This window comes from Vombatus ursinus, unplaced genomic scaffold (assembly GCF_900497805.2).
Source record: "Vombatus ursinus unplaced genomic scaffold, bare-nosed wombat genome assembly UNPS02014830.1, whole genome shotgun sequence".
Taxonomy (NCBI): domain Eukaryota; kingdom Metazoa; phylum Chordata; class Mammalia; order Diprotodontia; family Vombatidae; genus Vombatus; species Vombatus ursinus.
This window is the reverse complement of record NW_020954608.1, coordinates 26699495-26718611: the sequence shown is the minus strand read 5'-3', so window position 1 is coordinate 26718611 and position 19117 is coordinate 26699495. Positions and strand designations below refer to the sequence as shown.

The following is a 19117-nucleotide window of genomic DNA, read 5'->3' as shown; positions in this document are numbered from 1 at the left end:
ATGTTTCTTAACTAAGCAAATTTTTATTAATGAAATACCCATGTTGCCTTTATCATTTAATACTTAAACATTAAAAATAGATATTGTGAAATATATGAACAAAGTCTGTGCGGGGCATTTAGCTACTGGTAAAATGATCCTTTTTTAGGGGGTATTCGTTGAGAAGGGCATTATACATCTTTAACAATATTTTTATTATGAAATTAATAAATTAAGCATGGTTACGTACAAGGACTTTAGGATATCTGACTACTGAGGAGCAACATCAGGGCTCAGCTTTTGGCTTAACACATCCCCTCATGGCAGCTAGAGAAAGGAGATGGCAAATTCTCTGCATTCACCAATCACAGAACTGCAGTCACTAAGGGCTTGTACAAAAGGCTACTTGCGTAGACTCTGCTTCTTCTGCTATTTATGACAAGCTGCCTTGATTCTCTTTCCTCTCTTCTGCTAATACTACACATTTTGCTTAGTTTCATGTTACATAATAGTCATTCACTATTTTGCATTAAGTTACACTTAAATCTTTACCAATGAACCATTTATTATTTCTTTTCTTTGTTTGACTTTTGGAAAATGGTAAGATGTTAAAAAGGGGGCAATAACTTTAATCAGCATTCAAAATGAACAGACTGCAGTTCAATTTACCAATGAAAATCTGAGTCTAACAGGTCAGTTTGTGAATGGGGGAAAAAAATGGGGAATGTCATGGGGAGGGGGCATAGAAAGTTGAGCATATTGGTATACCTGACTTTAATCATAATTCCATATGAAAACCTGGAATTTACACATGAAAAATTAAGGTGTGAAAATTCTTTTAAAAATGTTCTAAAAAATGAATATACTCTCTGTAAAAAAGAGTAAAATTAGGACTCCTGTAAACAGCAAGCTTCCTCAGATTACCAGAAGTGATACTGCTGACTAAAAACTGATTTAAATCTTTTCAGAAAAAAAAAATCCCTTGCACAAACACTGGCTTTTAAATATGTAAAATTTAATTCATCTTGACTTTATAGACATATAACATGAACTTCTGATTTTAGAAGCTTTAAGCATTTCAAAGATATGTTACCCCTTTTTGAAGAAGAAAATGGAAAGTATTATTTATTGGAACTGAAAGTCCCAATACTAACACAAGATGAATGACTGGAGTTCTGTATACCTCTAGGGACCTCAAGCATTCCTGAGTACATGACTAATTAGGCACATGACAAAATCATTGTTATCATTATATTTCAGGAAAAAGTGATAAAATAAATCTTGCAGCATAACCAAATCAACTAAGGATTTAAAATTACGCTTCTTTGAAATGAGATGCCCTTCCATCCAACAACAGAAAGTTAGACAAACTTTCAACTTTCAGCCCTACTGGTCAGCATTTTGTGCATAGTATTGAACATTATAATCATACAGGATCCTTATTTACACCAATAAATGTCCACTATGACAACAGAATGAAAGGCTAGGTACACCTAATTAATACATTACCAGGGAATGAAACATCCTTGTGGTTTGCTATCTGCCTTTTGATGGTCCACCATTTGCTTCGGAGCCATTGTGGTGAACGGACACTGCTCCATCCCTCGGCTAGTAGATCCCAGTTTATATCATTTTCATCAGCCACATCAAGCTCTGCTATCCTGATGGGTTACAAAAATGGGTGTCTGTTAGGTGCTGCCCTTCGGGACTAACAGGAACCCTACCCGTATTTGTTTTTTCTTTGACTGTCCAAAAATAGTATGGCACTGGAGATCATGCGAGAGCTAAGATACAATAACAAGACGTTATTGCCAAATTGTTGAGGAGAGGATCCCAGAGGCAGGCCAGATGTTCCGGAGCTACAATTAATTATTTTAAGTGTGAATGCTTAGAAGGTTGTATGTGTCTAAATGTTTCACTGTGCAGGTAAGGAGATGTTATTTAGAGTTTAGAGCACTATCACTAGCCAAATTTTAATTGTGTTCTATACCTGGTTCATAGTATGACTATGAGTAAGTAACTATTTTCCTGGGTCTCAGTCTTTCCAACTGAAAAATGGATGGTGGTTTATACTATAGAAACATTATAAAATGAGTTCTTTATTAAAACAACAACAACAAAAAACAAAAAACTCAAATAAAAAGCACTCCTTAAAATAGCATGAATATATTTAGAGGCTAGGATGAAGTATGTTCATCTTTTGTCATTAAATAGCATAATTAAACTGAACTTCAATATTGAAAACATATCTAATAGCATAGCACTAAGTTCTTTTCTTGTCCTTGCCTACAAGATTCACTGCTCACTCAAGCCCTTCAGTTTTAAGGTTAAGCTAAGTGGTTTAAAAAAAAATCTTTAAATTAAGAAAAACACTTTAGTATCTATAGGACTAGTCAAATAATCAAAAGCCTTTTCCCTACAGGTATCCAGTTCACATATAGGCCAGGGTGGCTGAATTGACTAAATGAGGTTACTCTATATTTTAAAGCTATCTGCAACTTATATGAAATAGAGGCATTTTTTTCAGTCTAGTTTTCATGACTGGGTAAACTCCAGACTAGGACCCCCTTCTTGGCAGCCTCAGAAGAGCAGCCAAGGATTGAAGGGCGTGGAGACTGAACAACCCTCTTCCCCCTAACCATGACCCCTTCAGGCCAGGGCTGAGGCACAATAATGGGACAGTGGAAAAGCTTGCACTGCCGCTGCCTGTGCCGTACCTGTTCTGTGGATAGAGAGAGGACTTCAGTCTCCAGGCCTTCAATCTGGTACCTTGCACGAGCACTAAATTCACTAAAAAGGAAGAAACACAAAACAAAAAAGAGCTCAATATGAAGTACTTAGGAACTCAAACGAATCAGGTCACTATGGGAAGAATGATTTTCCAACTTTACACATCCAAGGAAACAGAAAAAAGATGGCTTATCAAGACTTTATGATTCACAGTAAGTAGTAGGATACAAACCTCAAGATGAGATTGATTTCGTCCTCTTTGGTCCACTCTGTCCCCCCACTCTGTTTCCAGTTCAGGTAGTTGAGCCACTTTGAGCGACACTGCTTTTCTGAGCGGGTCCCGACTCGTTCAGCTACAGCTGCCCAGGATACCCCCTGTGTGACGATGTCACCCGGCTCAGTGCTTGTCAGTTCGTGAACCACCTCTGCCAGTCTTTTCTCTTCCTCTTCTGTCCACTTCCCTGAAAGGAGGAAATCACCTAAGCTACCACCACTACCTGTCTCCTGGTTTGTTTTTTTTCCAAAGCAGAGACAGATTCATCACTATACATGCAATGATAGAAAGAAGTACAGTAATGCTTCTAGCATCTTAGTTTCTGGACAATCATTCCATTTAGGGGTTGCCAAATACACCTACATCAATGGTAACATTTGCCCCAAGGTGTTAAGTATACCAGGAAGCATTAACATTTCCAGGCAGAGCAACCAAAATTAGTAGAACAACTAAATTTAAAGAGAGAAAAGCTGACAAAATGTACAATTACTTTTTGTGGTGTACTCTCCGTGCAATTCTATGTAGCTCCTATACCAAAACCTACTCAGAAACTTTCATCAATTTAAAATCATGTATTCTAAGTTTTACAGGGGTGGGGAACCTCAAGGCCACATGTGGCCCTCTAGGTCCTCAAGTACAGCCTTTTGAGTGAATCCAAACTTCACAGAACAAATCCCCTTAATAAAACAATTTGTTCTGTAAAACTTGGACTCAGTCAAAAGGCTGCCCCAATTACCTAGAAGGTCACATGTGACCTTAAAGCCACAGGTTCCCCACCCCTGTGTAGAACGTAATGAACTCAGGAAGGGTTAAGAAAGGAAAGCAAAATTTTAATACTGGCCACAGATAAGACTCTCTCTACAGCTCTGGTTAAGGCCAATGATTTCCAGGTGGTCAATCAAATTGGAATAGGATGACTAGAAATTGAGATTCTAACAAAATTCAGTAATCAGGTTTGTCATTATACTATGTATGACAGTATTCATGTGTAAGACTTCACCTTAGACCTACTCTGTGCCTCATGTTCTAGTATTGCTAGGATACCATATATTCCATAGGAGACCAAGAAAGTTCTGCCTGTATGTTTCCTACTTGAAATTATGACAGTAAAGCTGGACAGCTCTTTTTTTGGTCTGGGCTAGTTAACAAAAGAGATCAGAAGCACAGAATTTCAGAACTTTAAAGGATCTTTGAGATTATCTTATCCAACCCAAATCCTTCATCCCGAGGTTGCTGGTGCCTTTTGATTTCACTTCTGTAATTTCTCTTACCATCTGTCCTTTGCTCTCATTTCTCATTGACACCACTCTTACTACCTTGCTGGACTGTTACTTTAATCTCCTAATAATTTTTCCCATTCCATATTATTTTTTCCTTCTAATTCCCTCCTTTATATCCTGCCACACTAATCTTCGTTATACACAGAGCTGGTGATGTTACTCAGTATCTTTTCATGGCACCCTAATGCTTTCCAGTGTAGTTCAAACTACTATGCCTGACATTCAAAGCCCATCACAATTTGAACGTAAGGCACCTTTCTAGTCTTATTCTCATATTTTCCTATTCAGACTAATTTTCATTATTCAAAATTGAGTCTGCACAGCTGCAGTACAACTGCACTGCACAGTCTCCTGTTTTCCCACTGTCCATACTTTCATATTTTGCTCACTTATTCCTGCTACCTAAATATCCTATTCCTTTTCTCCTTGTTAAATTCCTATTGGTCCTTTAAAATGTAACTCAAAGTGCTACATACTCCAGAAGGACATCCTTTATCTCTCCTAACTGGTAATGAGTACTCCCTTTTTAATCTTATATAAATATTTGCAGGTACCTCTCCTATGCCCTTATTGTCTTGTACCATTGTTATCTATGTATATGTCATATTTTCCTACTTGAAAGTAAGCTCCATAAAGACAGGTGTTATGTCTTATCCGTAACTCACCTGAAACAGTGGTCTGCACATGAAGTTTATTAAATGGTTGGTGAATCAAATGTGGGAGAATGGTATTCCTGAGGTGGAGGTATTTTCATTCACACGTTTCAGATTGGGAGGGAAAGGCAAAATATAGCCTGTGGCTGGAGTTGCCTATCTGTAGCTCAGAAAATATGTAAAACTGGTAGAAGGAAGAATGAAGTAAGAATGAAGGACAAGGAAAGAGGACAAGGCTAAGCGAAGGGGAGAGACAAGACTAATAAATGTATTGTCCTCCATTCCCATCCCAACCTGGTAAGGGATAATGACTTATTTGAAACAAAAACCAAGTATGAATTGGAAATCACTTATTAGATAAAAGAAGTTTCCCAGCAGGAAATACATCAAAGTTGCCTCAAATGCAAAATGGATTCCCTGCCACACTGGTCCAAGTCCTTTTGAAAACGAGGAAATTCTACACTGTTCTAAATGATTTTAACTTATACAGGAAAAAAAAAACCTATATAAAGCGATCAGCAAGAAAAAATCTAAAGAAATCAAAAATGCAATGGCTGTAGGCGAAGGAGATTAGCCTTTGAGCTTGATCCTGAAGGGGGATGGAGAGACATCTCCATAGAATGGATCTGTGACTTATTTCTACATAGAGGATCACCCAAGGTTTAAAATTCACACATTGCAAGCAGTATTTGAGCACTGAAACAGTACCTGTATTGCAGGTATCCTTCATCAGCCGGCATCGATCTTTGACGGAGGATGCGCTTCTTCCAAGTGCCGCCCCTATTGTTGCCCAGTCATTGCCGTGCTTTATCCGGAGCCTAAAACAAGAGTCTGCCGATCAGCATTTGGTTCAATTGTTTTCTCCCTTTTTATTTCATCATTTATTCTTCATTCTTCTTCTTCCCATATGACTGGTTTGGAAGTTGTGGACAGCAATACTTTGAGAGCCAAAGTTTGAAAGTGTGGCCTTTTTTTGGGGGTCCACAGTTGTCTGTGGGTGAAAAAACAGGCAGCAATTGCCTTTTCCCTGGGTCAGAGAAGAAATAAGTAACTTGGATATGTCTTCAAAAAAGACCAAAATTTCCCCTTAGCCCACAACTACTATATTGATACGATCTCCCAGGTTATCTCCAGACAATTTTCTTACTTTAGTAGTCTTCATTTGATCTTTTTCCACTTGTACTCTGATTTCCTATCCTTCTGTCCCACTATTTTATAACAGAATTTATCCTCAGATATTTCTTACTTCTTCTAATGTTATAAGACCACTGCTCCACCAAGACATTTTAGTGGAAAGGGAATTGGACTGCAACTCAGAATTCCTGGGTAGACAAGAATCTTGGTTCTACTCTTCACTAGCTCTATGAACCTAATTAAGCAAGTCGCTATTACTAATCAAGCCTCAAGTTAAGAGGGAGGAGGACTAGATGATTAATCTCCAAGGTTCCTTCCCGCTTACTCTATAAGATGTTGCCTGAACACACAAGGTTACACTATGCCTTGAGTGACTTGAGGGTAACCAAAATGGTTTTTTGCTAGGAAATAGCACACACATTAGTAATGTTTGCTATGCCATCATTACACATTAAATCACAAGGCATAAATTTGGCTTTCATCTCAATACTGTTATCTCCAGAAGTCATGCTGGTGACTGGTTTTTTATCTGTATATCTACTTTTGGGGAAGTACAGTGATGTAGGCACTGGAGTCAAAAGTTGATCTACTACTAAAGAAACAAAAAATGAGATTAAGGAAGAAAATGACTAGGACTGAAAAGACTGGAATTCTATCTAGTCCTGCTTCTGTCATTATTAGCCAAGGACAAATCACCTGACTTCCTTAAATTTTAGTTTTCTCAATACCTACTGTAACAACCTTAGTAGGCTGTTGTGAGGATCAACTAAGAATGGTATTTGGGTTTTGAAAGCTATAAAATTCTTTAGAACAATTTAATATCATTTTCAGTCACTGCTTTGACAATTAGCAAAATACGATTTTCAATTCTTAAATTCCCTTCCAGGACCAGTAAATTAGGAATCACAGCACTCCAAAAATCTCTTAAAATGTTCAAAGCAAAAGCTCTTCAAAACAGAAGATACAAAAAGTGTATCAGACTTTATTAATTGGAAAAAAAAAAACTTACTCCTTAAGTTTTTCAATTTCTTCAGGAGTATACCTGGAGAACGCCAAGAGAGAAATTCAGAGAATCAGTTAGTGTGAAATAATACAAAGCTAAAAACCTTAATAAAAATCAATCTCATATAAGAAAACAATTTACAAACAATAAAAATGTTTGGATTTAAATATAAAAACATAATTATAATTAAGACACAAATCTACTTTTGTTAACATGATCAAAACTTTTAAAGGAGTCAGTGAGTAGGAAAACTAAAAAATGAATGTGAATGTTACTTTTTCCTTTCCTTTTTTTTTTTTTTAACTCTACAATAAAATATTTGCTTTGACTGGACATGGTCAGGGAATAAGCATGTCTCCTTTTTTAAAGGTGCCAGTAAAAATACAATGCTTTCTTATTTTAAGTCACAAACTTTTAGGTTTGGTGTAGGATACCATATGTTTGACATTCTTCAGGAAATTCTTTGTCTAAAATGCTTTTCTAACTTAAAACCAAGGCTTTTACCCACAATTTTTCCTCACCTTAATTTTTAAGAAAATTTAGACTTTCTGAAACCATAACCATTCCCTAATGTGGGAAGGGCGACAGAAAATCTCTAGTACCAAATTCCATCACTGCCCCCAAAAAGAAAAACTCCGGCCAATTTCTTCACATTTGGACATTTGATATGCTTTTGCTCTAATTTGAAGGTCGTCTCTTAGTAACTAGTTATGAAACTATTTAGTACTACTATGTGGGGGTTGTATTCAAAATGCTTATTTGTCAATAAGTTACTCATTTTGAAAATATCAAGTCAATCAAAGTGCACACCATCCTTTATTCTTCTTCCTCAACTGCCATGGAAACATAATTTCCTTTGTTGCATATACATTTAGTTTTTAAAATGTGCTCACTTTATGGAGTTGAGTACCTGGAGAAAAAGTAGCATAAGCCAGACTGGCAAATGTGCCTAGAGTTCGAGACCTGAACAATATTCATGCAAATAACTTCTAAAATTTCCATGTAGCAAGTAGGAATATTTTAACAAGTATATATTTCTTGTACTTTTTCTGGACAATATGTCACTTTGAACAATGTATATTTTCAAATTCTATGCCTGCTTTTGTTCACAAAGTTACTTCTTTCCACTTTAATTTTGTAAAAAATCTGACTTCAAAATGCTAATGTATGGAAAAGGGTATGTAGAAAATCTTGGCTCCTGAACTATGAAGAATTATTCTCATATTTTACAAACTACTGCAATTAGAAGCTTTAGCAACAGAGCAAAATTCAATATGAGACAGGTTAAGATTTGGACCTTGGGCAGGGGGATTTTGTTACTAAGCTAACAAAAAAGGCCTTGTCTAAAGGTAATTTCTGTGTCATAGCAAAAGCAATGAATGCAGGATTCATACAGGTATGGCTCTAGTATAAATTCAGATTGGCCTCTTATCTGGACCTTGGTCATGCCTCTTACCACCATTTATAAGAAACTACATTTCCAAATGTATTTGCTCCTAGTCACTAGTCACAACATGTAGTATTAAAGGTTTCCATTTTCATACTTTCCCACATGGTTCCTGTCATCGTACATGCGAAGGACTCTTCTATACACTGCAAACAAAGGCCGGTTCAGACCCCACGCTATAGTCCTGTAGAAATCTTTTCTTTCATCTTTTGACATCTCAAAGATGATTTCTGTGGCATCTTTTATTCCACGTGCCTAAATGGGTTACATTTGTTTGATTTAGGGATTTTGGATACAAATGCATGCAACCATACTAAATTTCCTAAGTTTGTCATTTTTAATCTCAACTATGCCACTTAGTAAAACACTGTATGTATATATACATATATATATATTTATATACACCATGTTATCAGAAATGCTACCGACAAACTTAAAAATGATGCAAAAAATGAAGTTTAAAAATATGAAAAATGATAGCAACTTCATTTACAAATGAAAAGTGTCAAATTGCTTTTAAAATTATGAAAAATTTAAAACATTTTCTAAACAGATGATCTTCCATAAAGTTGTATCTGCCTCTTAAATCAATGAACTCTTGTTTATTTCTGCAGACAGAACTGGGATATAAAATGAACACCAAGAACATATTTCTCATAAGGAATCTGTTCTTGGCTTACTGTAGTTATTTTTACCTTTCACTTTACTCATTATATGAGACAGAGTAGAGGTAAAAGATTTAAAGCTATATGGGATCTCAGAAGTACAACCACCTCATTTTATAGATAAAGAAACTGAAGCCCAGAGAGGGTAAGTGATTTGCCCACAGTCATACTGACAGGAAGTAGCCAAGCCAGTACTGGCACTCAGGTCTGAAGCTCTTCTCTATTATGCTAGGTACCAGGTGCTGACTGAACTAACAGGGCTCTTCTGGGAAATAAATCACTGTAAAGCAGACCAGAAAAAGCACCATGCATATAGTAACAAGTGTTTACAAACCAAGTTCATTCTTTTCTCACAAGCCAACTCCAGCTCCACACAATGTTATTTCTGTCAATTTATTTTCCCCAAGAACCCAGGCTGGAAAATTTGGGAGTCATTCATGGCTACTCTCTTTCTCTACATCCAGGTAAATTACTCCTCAATCCTTTCCCAATGCTTTTTTTCCATTTTCACAGGCGCCATTTTAGTTCAAATCCTTATTATTTCCAGTCTGGATAACCGCAGTGGTCTCTCAGCTGGTTCATTTCTCTGCATTGTCTTTCTCCCTCAATCAAGGAGCTGGGAATGATCATTTTAGAGGTGAGAATACTGAAGTCCAAGGAGTTTAAATGACTTGACTGAGGTCAAAGAGCTAAGTCTAGACAACAGATTTTTCTTTCCACTACATTGTTGTGCTTACCCTAAATACACAGCTCCCTTTTAAATATCATTACTATTGTTATTCATGGGGAAGTTGCCAGAGGTCATTTGGTAACACTTTAGTACTCTTCATTTTACAACTCAACCTTTTTTTCTCTCTGTAGTTTTGGGTAAATGTAGTTTCTACGTTGTCCTTGTTAACTACTGCTCACTTAAAACCTAGGCTCCCACCCTGAAAGGAGACATTCTTTGTATTTATATTAATTTCTGCAGATCATAAAGTAGTGAAGTTTGACATAAGTTTCATCTTATTTAGAGATTATGCTGGAGGCACCAGTGTTCCCTTCTATACACAGGAAGAGTAAAAAGTACAAAGCAGATTTCCAAGTTCAGTTATATTGAGAATCTGATGGAAGAGTAGGAGAAACTTGGGGCATCACTCTCTCCCTCTTCAGAGCTCCTAAAGCACTTGCAATCTGGTTCACATTTGGCACTCACTGTTATAAACTTAGCTGCAACGTATGTATGTCCATTAAAGTTTTACTCTGATGGATTTTTGAAAGCTATGACAGCTATGACTGATTGCCAGTTTTGGCAGGTCCTTCCAAGCAAGAAAAGCTTCAAGTATAGGCCCACTGATGATATCTGTTGTCCAAGGACCAAAGTACCTAAGTTTTCAGAGGCTCATTACCAAGTTGCCTGTAGGGTGAGGAATTTTTTGGCCAAAGGAGCTTTGGAAGACCATTGGTATACGGTGGAGGAATATCCACTCTGACAAAATCACAGATCATTGCAGTTGAAGAAGTATACATCTTATCTCTTCAGTTAGACTATAAGATCCTTGAAAACAGGGAACATACCTTATATCTTCTGTATCCCCATAGCATTTATGTAGTACCTTGCACATAGTAGATACTCAATTAATATCTGTTGGCTGGAGGACAATGACTACAATTATACTCTCTACAATTCCATGGTAGCTCCCTTCTCTTCCCCCGAACTCCAAATATCTCCTGTCAGCAAACCCCCTGGATTTTGGACCTAATAGGGTTGGTCACCCATTATTTCTGAGGCAATCCAATAGCTGATAGCTGTGCCTTCACAGGAGAAGCAATCACATTCTAAGCAAGTCAGACCCAGTTTAAGGTCAAAGAGAGAAATTAAATTCTTGGCCTTAAGACCATATAAGCTGAATTGATTCCACAAAATGTAGGTTCCTTGCAATGTGCTTTAAAGTCCTGACAAGACACTAAGGCTTTACAAGCCTATTCTTAAGTGTGACAGCAGAAGTACTTTAGCAAGGGAAGCTCAGACTTAAAATTTGAAGTAAAGTTTTTAGGAAGTTCAAAATGATGATCATGTACATTAGAATTATTAAGACATATTACACTGGTGAATTCTAACACTGCAAATAATTATAAATTCCTAGGGATATTTGTATTAAAATTATGTCAATTTTTTTTCACAAACAGGACATATGATGAATGAAAGCAATTAAAAAATAATGAAATGTTATATCAAGAAATGTGAGATTTAAAGAAAAATAGGAAAATTTATATAAAGTGATGTACTTCAGAAAACAGAATCAAAACAAAAAATCATTGATAATGTCTTGTAAAATAAAAAAGCAACAATAGCAACAAAGTCTGTAAAAAATATACAAAAGAAAAAGGGATGAGAAGGGGACATGAAAGCAAACAGAATGGTTTTATTATTATTTTGTTAAAAAATTTATATAAACAAATGATAATTAATTTAGAGTTTATAGTTTTATGCTTAATCATTTTTATTTGAATGTTTTTGTTGGATTAAATGAATTAAACATAAAAATACATGATAATAGATACCTTTAGATAACGTTCAATATTACTCATTAAAATGTCAATTTCTTCCTTTGACCACATTCCCTGCTTCCATTTATGCCCTAAAAAAAACAATAAGCAATGTCATGGAAACTGGTATTGCTTGCTATCAAGAGTAACAAAGTTCTGACTGATTAAATTTGTAAAGCAGACAAATAAACAATTGAAAAAATCCCATCTTCCTAAATAAATCTGCTTTCACATTACCTGGTTTTACATTATTCACCCTTAAAATTTTTCTCTATGAAAAATTTTGTGAAGAAGAGAGAGTGAGAAAGAGAGAGAGAAAATTGATATTAACTACACCAATTTATATGGTCATTCTGGCTTTAAAAATCCTAAACCTGCAATGAAAACACATATATATCTTAAGATAGGCAAAAGGAAATCTTTATACATAATTTAACGGGAAGTACTATTCCTTTTCATTAGGTACTTTCCTTATCCTTCTGATTTTATACTCCAGTTTTCAAATAGATCTGTGATCTCATTAATTTGGGTATTCCTTCCAATGAATGATGCAGATGACAACCCATTCATGTTTGCCCCTCCTACAGGACTATGTTTATGTCTTCCCATAAGTTTGCCACAGGAGTTCTGTTTAAAGTGCAGAGCCTTCTTCAGACGACATTAACATCATGTATGCACCAATGGAACACATTTGACGATCTATCTTCTTTCTCAATCATACATCTGACACCATTTATAGAGCTTCTTCTGCATAATTCTGCCTTTGCAATATGTTGCCTTCCTGCTCATTCCCACCATTCACCTCTCCCTTGTCCTTTGGGTGATTCACATTTCAGTTCTTCTGTCTCAGACTGGTGTTCTGTGACTCAGTCACACAATATTATCAGAAGAATTTTTGTTGTTATAGTTCTAGGCATGGAATTTCATCACTGTGAGGAACTCTCAATGTGGAAACTTTCTTTATTGAAGTAGATATTGTTTCCATATTTGGTCTAGTTTCATCCTTAAAAGGTCTTGTGATGATTTTACTTAGTTGAGTCCCTTAACAATCTTTCTTCCAAACTATTTTTTCCTTTCACAGTTTCTTGCTGTTTTGAGGTGATATTCCTCATAATTTTGCATCATCCCTTTTCACATTTTATGAACGAATTCATATTGTAAACTGTTATTGCCTTTGGCTGACATATCTCACTGGTTAGCAATAAGATCATAAAAGTCAAAGCGGCCATATAAATTGGTCTAGTTAATATCAATTTCTCTCTCTCTCTTTCTCAGTCACTCTCTCTTGATTTGGTGACCAATTTTTTTTTTAGTCACTTGTAGTCTCCTTGTAATGGCAATTGACTCATGTTGGTTAAACTTCTATATGAAATTGTTATAATGTTAGTATGTTTTCCTCCATCCATTTCCCAATATTTAGCATCAATTACTAATTTAAATAGGTCAGGTTAAAGTTTTTAAAATTACATATATCAGAACTTTTGTCATTTTTATTCTTCTACTTTTGCATAAATTTTGACCTCTGCTCTAGCAAACTAGTGATGTGACTATAAGCAGAAAGATGATTAAATGATTTCCACATCAATAACTAGATGTTTCCTAGCTATTAAAATATAATCAGTTTCATTTTTTTTGTGATGTTATTTGATGTTCACTACATCCTGTATTTCCCAATTCTTTTCTCAAACAAAGGAACAAAGGACTGATCTATGGGCATGAGGCTTCTACATATGGTTTGCATGTTTTTGGCTTCTCTCATCCCTCACTTCCTAATTATATTTTTTGCCATGCTTATCTATGCCTACCTCTGCATTGAAATCACTGAGTTTCAAAGCATATACTAACTTAATTTAAAAGATCATATGAATGAGTTTTCTTCATCAAATCTCTCTTTGTTCTTTGTAGCAGACATTAGTCTGTAAGTTGCAATTATTTTCATCACGGTCTTTTTTCAAATAAGAATAACAGCTAACATTTATATAGTGTTTTAAGATTTGCAAAGTATTTCCCAATATATTATCATAATATGAGTAACTAATAAAAGAAACTATAAAACATTCTTCCATTCCTTCTTTCTTTTGCTTTTGTATATAGCAAAGAAAACAAGATTGATGTCTTAGTTTCTTCAGTATAATGTCTTCTTGTTGGTCACTGCACATGGACCTTACATTTAGAGTATCAACAGCTCAGTAAATATCTATGGATAGTCTGCCCCCTGTTTCACTATTATTGAAGAAATGGGAAAGGGAACCCAGGACTGAAAGCACTTGCTCTTCTTTTTTGTTTTATGCAAAACAATGTCCTGGAAATACAAACAGAAGAGCAAGTTCTTGCTTTCACGTTTACATACTAAAGGGAGGACAGAATGCATTAGCAGGCCTCAGTGCAAACTAAGGGCACAGTGATCCTTAGGGTTCAGCAACAAAGCAGATGGTAATGCATCTTCTTTAGGGTCATTTCCATTGAGAATGTCATACTTGTTTCTGACATTGAGCCATCTGATGGTGCCAAGGACCTTGGTGGTGAGAGAATTTTCGGTTTTGGGTTTTTAATAGTGTTAGCAGAGGCAGTGGCCAGGTTGCATCTCCACTAGGATTGTTCTTGTGCATGATGGCTGTAGGGGCTGGGCTGGAAGTAGGTGGTCATGGGTGGACATGCCTAACGAAATTATAGCCATGTGACCAGCCTAGTGGCGGTGAGCTTTTCCTTATTTAGCCAGTCTGGTCCTTGGAAAGTAGTAGACATAGCCTGTTACCAGAGCCCTACTTCAAATCTTTCCAGTGTGGTAGAATCTGCCATGGCTTGTGCTCCATTGGCACAGCCTTCAAGAAGCCAGTCATCTTCATACCACAATGAGACACTGGAGGAGAGGGAGGACAAGTATTCCTGGAGGTCTAGTTCTATTTTTCGCTAAAATAAGGCCCATGAAACTTGTAGGAAGACCCTTCCAGGTGGTTTGTTTGATACTTATTAATGTTCAAATCTACTTTAATTTTTAAAAAATAATTATTAAGAACAACAAACATATCCCAAAGAGGCTACAGTATGTCATTTATTAAAATATCTATTGCAGCTCGCTATTATTCTTCCAACACAATATGCAGTTAGTTCCTATCTAAAGATGGATATGGCATCCATCCATCCATATGTTATTAAGTACACAGAAAGCACTGAACATCCCAGTGGCACAATGTTCAATAATGGCTTTACAATTTGAGTCACCAATATTTAATGCTTTATTAGTTTTCTCTTCTTCCTTCCCACACACCTCATCAACTCACAGCGACATTCATTCCAGTACTAACTTTCTACCTCATCCCTTAGCAGCTCCTAGATCTACCCTCATCACCAAAAAGGTTGTGCAAATAGTACAGACAAAGAATCACTAGATGATTATTAGACCAAAGTAGCACTGAAGCTAGGCTCAGTACTCATGAAACATCACCTTGACCTTAATTCATGTCTCCATAGCAGCAAACTGGCAACTACATTGTTTAGCCTTGCTACACCTCTGTGCATAAGAGAAAAAAAAAATACATGAGAAAAGAAAATATTTTCAGTCACCAGCTAGTGGAGTGAAAAATAAATGCTAGATTTGCTTTTTCTTTCACTCAGGGACATATTTGACCTAGTTTGAGGTGTTTGATTAGAGATATAAAAGTCCGTTTCAGAGAATCTTAGACTCATCAGCTCCACATGTGATGAGAGTTACACTTTCATTCCCCCAGGTAGTAGGACCAAAGTCACTGAGAATCATACCTTTGTTAGTTAGTGAATCCTTATCTTCTTTAGTAGTAAACCAAGCTTGGCTAACAGCTGAAACCTCTTCATTGCCTAAGGGAGACACATCATCCAACTGTTCATTCTGTAGGATCTTTAAAGGAAAATATGAAAAAAAGATCATTAACTCAATGAATGTCTTGTGATTCTTCTGTGTTCTGTAATTCCAGATATAAATAGAATTTTTGATTAAAACAATGAGAAATACTTATGGAAGTTAAGAATAAGATATGGTTATGAAGGATAATAAAAGTCATTTGCTCTAAAGGAGTAATAACAGTATTATCCAATATTTCTGTAGTGCTTTACAATTTGCAAAACACTTACCATACATTATTTCTTTTTATCTTTATAATAACCCAGGGCAATAGACTCTTGAAGAAACTGAGGCTCAAAGTGACTTGACTTAAGTCACGAAATTAGGAAGTGGCTGAAGCAAGATTTGAATCTCGTCTTTCTTGATTCCGTGTGCAGTTCCGTAGCTACTATGCCACTGTTTCCTAATTAGCTATAGAAAATGAATGATTTGGTGAAGCAAACATTTTCTTGTGTTTTTATTTAGTGTGAAGTTAAAAGCTTTTGTATAAACAAAGTATTTTCCTTCCTGTCATTTTATAGTATGCAATAATTTGTTTTTACAAGTTAATGAGAACCTTCTGAGCTACAAGTCCTAAGTACAAACCTTGGCTATTCGATTTGTGACCTCCATGACCACGGGCAGATCACTAAAATTCCATGGGCCTTTGGTTTCTTTTTTATAAACTTAAGGGGTAAGCTAGGTGCTCAAGCTCTAAGTCTGTGATCAAAAGTCATAAATCAGAAATGTCAGATTCTATATAGTAGACTGACTTTAAAGAAGAGCTGAGTAATAGATTCAGCCTATGTCTGAATCTGAATCACAGTTAGAAGACCAAACCTGTCTGGACATTGTTACAGTGTCCCCAGCACAGAGCCTGGCATATAGGAGACACTTAAAAAATATTTGCTGATTAACCAATGCAAGAATGGCCTGTATTATAATCCTGTATTTTGGTATAAGACATCAGAAAAGTTAGACTGAAGTAAGAGATAAGATACTTTCACTGCTATTTTCTCTAACTAATTTGTATGGTGTCATGGTAGCCTTGGTTAACCTTTTGCAACTAACTTTTACTAAATATCTAAAATTAGTGGGACTCACCTGCTGACAGTACTAACATTTCCAGGTCTGCAGAAGGGATTCACAGGACCCTTTCATTGTTAGATCAAGAAGGCACCTTAAAGATCATATAGTCCAAACCTCCCTCATTTTATAGAAAAAGTTATGAAGGGCTTTAAATGCCAAACAGAGGATTTTATGCAGCTACATGGCACAATGGATACAGCACTGGTCTTGGAGTCAGGAAGACCTGAGTTCAAATTTGGCCTCAGACACTTACTAGCTGTGTGATCCTGGGCAAGTCACTTAACCCTTACTTGTCTCAGCTCCTCATCGGTAAAATAGGGACACAATGGAGAAGGAAATGGATTAGGTCAGTCATATAACCCTCTGAGCCTCAATTTCCTTATCTGTAAAATGAGAGAGTTGGACTTTGGAGGTACCTTCCAGATCCACATTCTGAGATCTTTAATCTGCGTCAAGCCCATCTGCTTCCAAATGTGCACAGGTTGTCTCTATCCTTAAAAACCTTCCTTTGACTCTATTACCCCCTCAAATGATAAATTCTCCTTTTCTTCCACTGTCCAATTTACAGAAGGAAGAGTCTATGCCAGCTGCCTTAATTTCTTCACCATTCACTCCTCAGCACCTTGTGCCAATTTGCTTGTTTCCATTACTAAACTTAAACTGCTATCTCCAAGATGTCCAAGGACTTAAGTGCCAATACAATGACTTTTTCTCAATCTTCATCCTCTGATACTTCTACATTGTTCGACTACATCTCTTTCTTGATACTTCCTTTCCTTAGCTTCAGTGACACTGTTCTTAACTGGTTCTTCTTTCTGATTGTCCTTTTGAAGACTTTTACCTGGTTTCTTTTCCTCTTTCCACTCCACTTATCTTACCCCAGTAGCTCAGATCAAAATTTTTTAGTTTCTCTTCAAATAAAAGATGTTAATATCGAAATTTAGATTAATACTGCTAAAAGCAGCTGACCAATCCCATTCTGAGTCAAGTTGGAAGGTTTACCATACCTGGATCTGTGTCACTGTTCCTTCAGTAATCTCATCATCTGCCACCTCTGTGGTAGCGGTCATAGTCACCTCAAAGCTCTGATCATTTTCTGAAACTTCAAGAGATGTAAAGTTAGAGGAATAACTAAACTCCAGAACATATGCCACCCACAACAATAATGGCTAATTCTAGCTACTATGAAAACAGTAATGAAAAGGTATTTGAACATTTATTTTCTATCATAAAGTTATTATACTCTTGGGCAATACTCTTCCATGTGGTTGAAAGGACTTAAAAATATCTGTAACACTGTGCTAATGTGGAAATTTTTAAAAGCATATTTCATAATTCCCAAATGATTGTAAATCTACTTCTTTCACATTAGAGTATATGAAAGTAATGCTTTTTGTATTTTAATATATTCAGTGTTACTGTTATCCTTTTGTCCCTAGATGTGCTTCATGTCATTTTTTCAGAGATGGAGACGGATTTGCTATGATTCATCCTTATTATCTCAGCTAGTCTCATTTGTGAGGAAGAACATACATGATCAAGATTAGAGTTCAGCCTATGACCATGAAATTAAACAAACTGGTCAACATGTAATTTAAATTTACAAACCTGGCCTTGGTAGCAGTTTACTCTGGTCAAATTACTTTGTAAGAAATTAACCATTTGTACCATACTGGATCACTGTAATATTTTTAAAATTTCAACTTAAATTTCCCACCCATGAGTCTATTTGTGCAGCAAACCCAGTCAAATTCTTAAATCAACTCACAGTGAGACATCATTAGGAGGAAAGAATACTCACTCCCAAATCTCTTTTATTCCTTTCTATACAGTCTCATGACAAAAGCTAAAAAGCTTGTTTCTTATTGAATCTAATTAAATAAATCTATATGTAAAGTGTATATCTATTCATGCAGGTACTTATTTTCATGCTGAATAACTGTACTTAAAAGATTCTGACACTTTTCTCTCAGTCAGAGACATTTTGACCTAAATGATCTCAAAATATATCCATGATGAGAACTTTTAACTTCTTATTTAACATTAACTAAATCAAAATTACTATTAACTGTCTTGTAACCAAAAACTCATATAAATTAGTTTTATGACCTTGTGAGAATAAGTAAAAGTAAACACAGCTTAGACTTTACCTAGAAATGCTTGCCCTAGTGTACACATAAATTCTTAAAGTTTATATTTTTAGTAAATCAAAGAATATAGTGCCCTTAACACGAAGGGACTTACGTGGAAGTGCAACAACTGATATGCAGGGTGTAGAATCCTCAATACTCTGGTCATCCTCAGAGGACAAACACAATCTCTTGTTTGGAGGTTCAGTACTATCTTCTGAGTCTATTTCATCAGCCTCTAATAACAAAAAAGATCCAGTGCTCTATTAACAAGCAAAAAGCTCAGGGAAAAAACTAAAATCAAGGATCAAAAATGAAAACTAAGACTCAAGCCAAAGAAGACTGGACA

The 19117-nt window shown here is 36.0% G+C and overlaps 1 protein-coding gene across 6 annotated transcripts in view; it reads right to left on the bottom strand.

Moving 5' to 3' along the window:
• The window catches only part of DMTF1 (cyclin D binding myb like transcription factor 1), a 58130-nt gene that overhangs the window by 19471 nt on the left and 19542 nt on the right, over positions 1-19117 (bottom strand). For 4 of the 6 annotated variants that reach the window (XM_027838564.1, XM_027838568.1, XM_027838563.1 and 1 more), the window contains 9 exons: positions 18884-19006; positions 17647-17741; positions 15454-15568; positions 11710-11786; positions 8598-8755; positions 7060-7092; positions 5625-5734; positions 2942-3170; positions 1489-1640 (listed from right to left, as the gene is read on the bottom strand). In XM_027838564.1, coding sequence (XP_027694365.1) covers positions 1489-1640; positions 2942-3170; positions 5625-5734; positions 7060-7092; positions 8598-8755; positions 11710-11786; positions 15454-15568; positions 17647-17741; positions 18884-19006 — 1092 coding nt within the window. The remainder of the gene's footprint in view (positions 1-1488; positions 1641-2941; positions 3171-5624; positions 5735-7059; positions 7093-8597; positions 8756-11709; positions 11787-15453; positions 15569-17646; positions 17742-18883; positions 19007-19117) is intronic. The other 2 variants (XM_027838565.1, XM_027838567.1) reach the window with 2 other exon arrangements.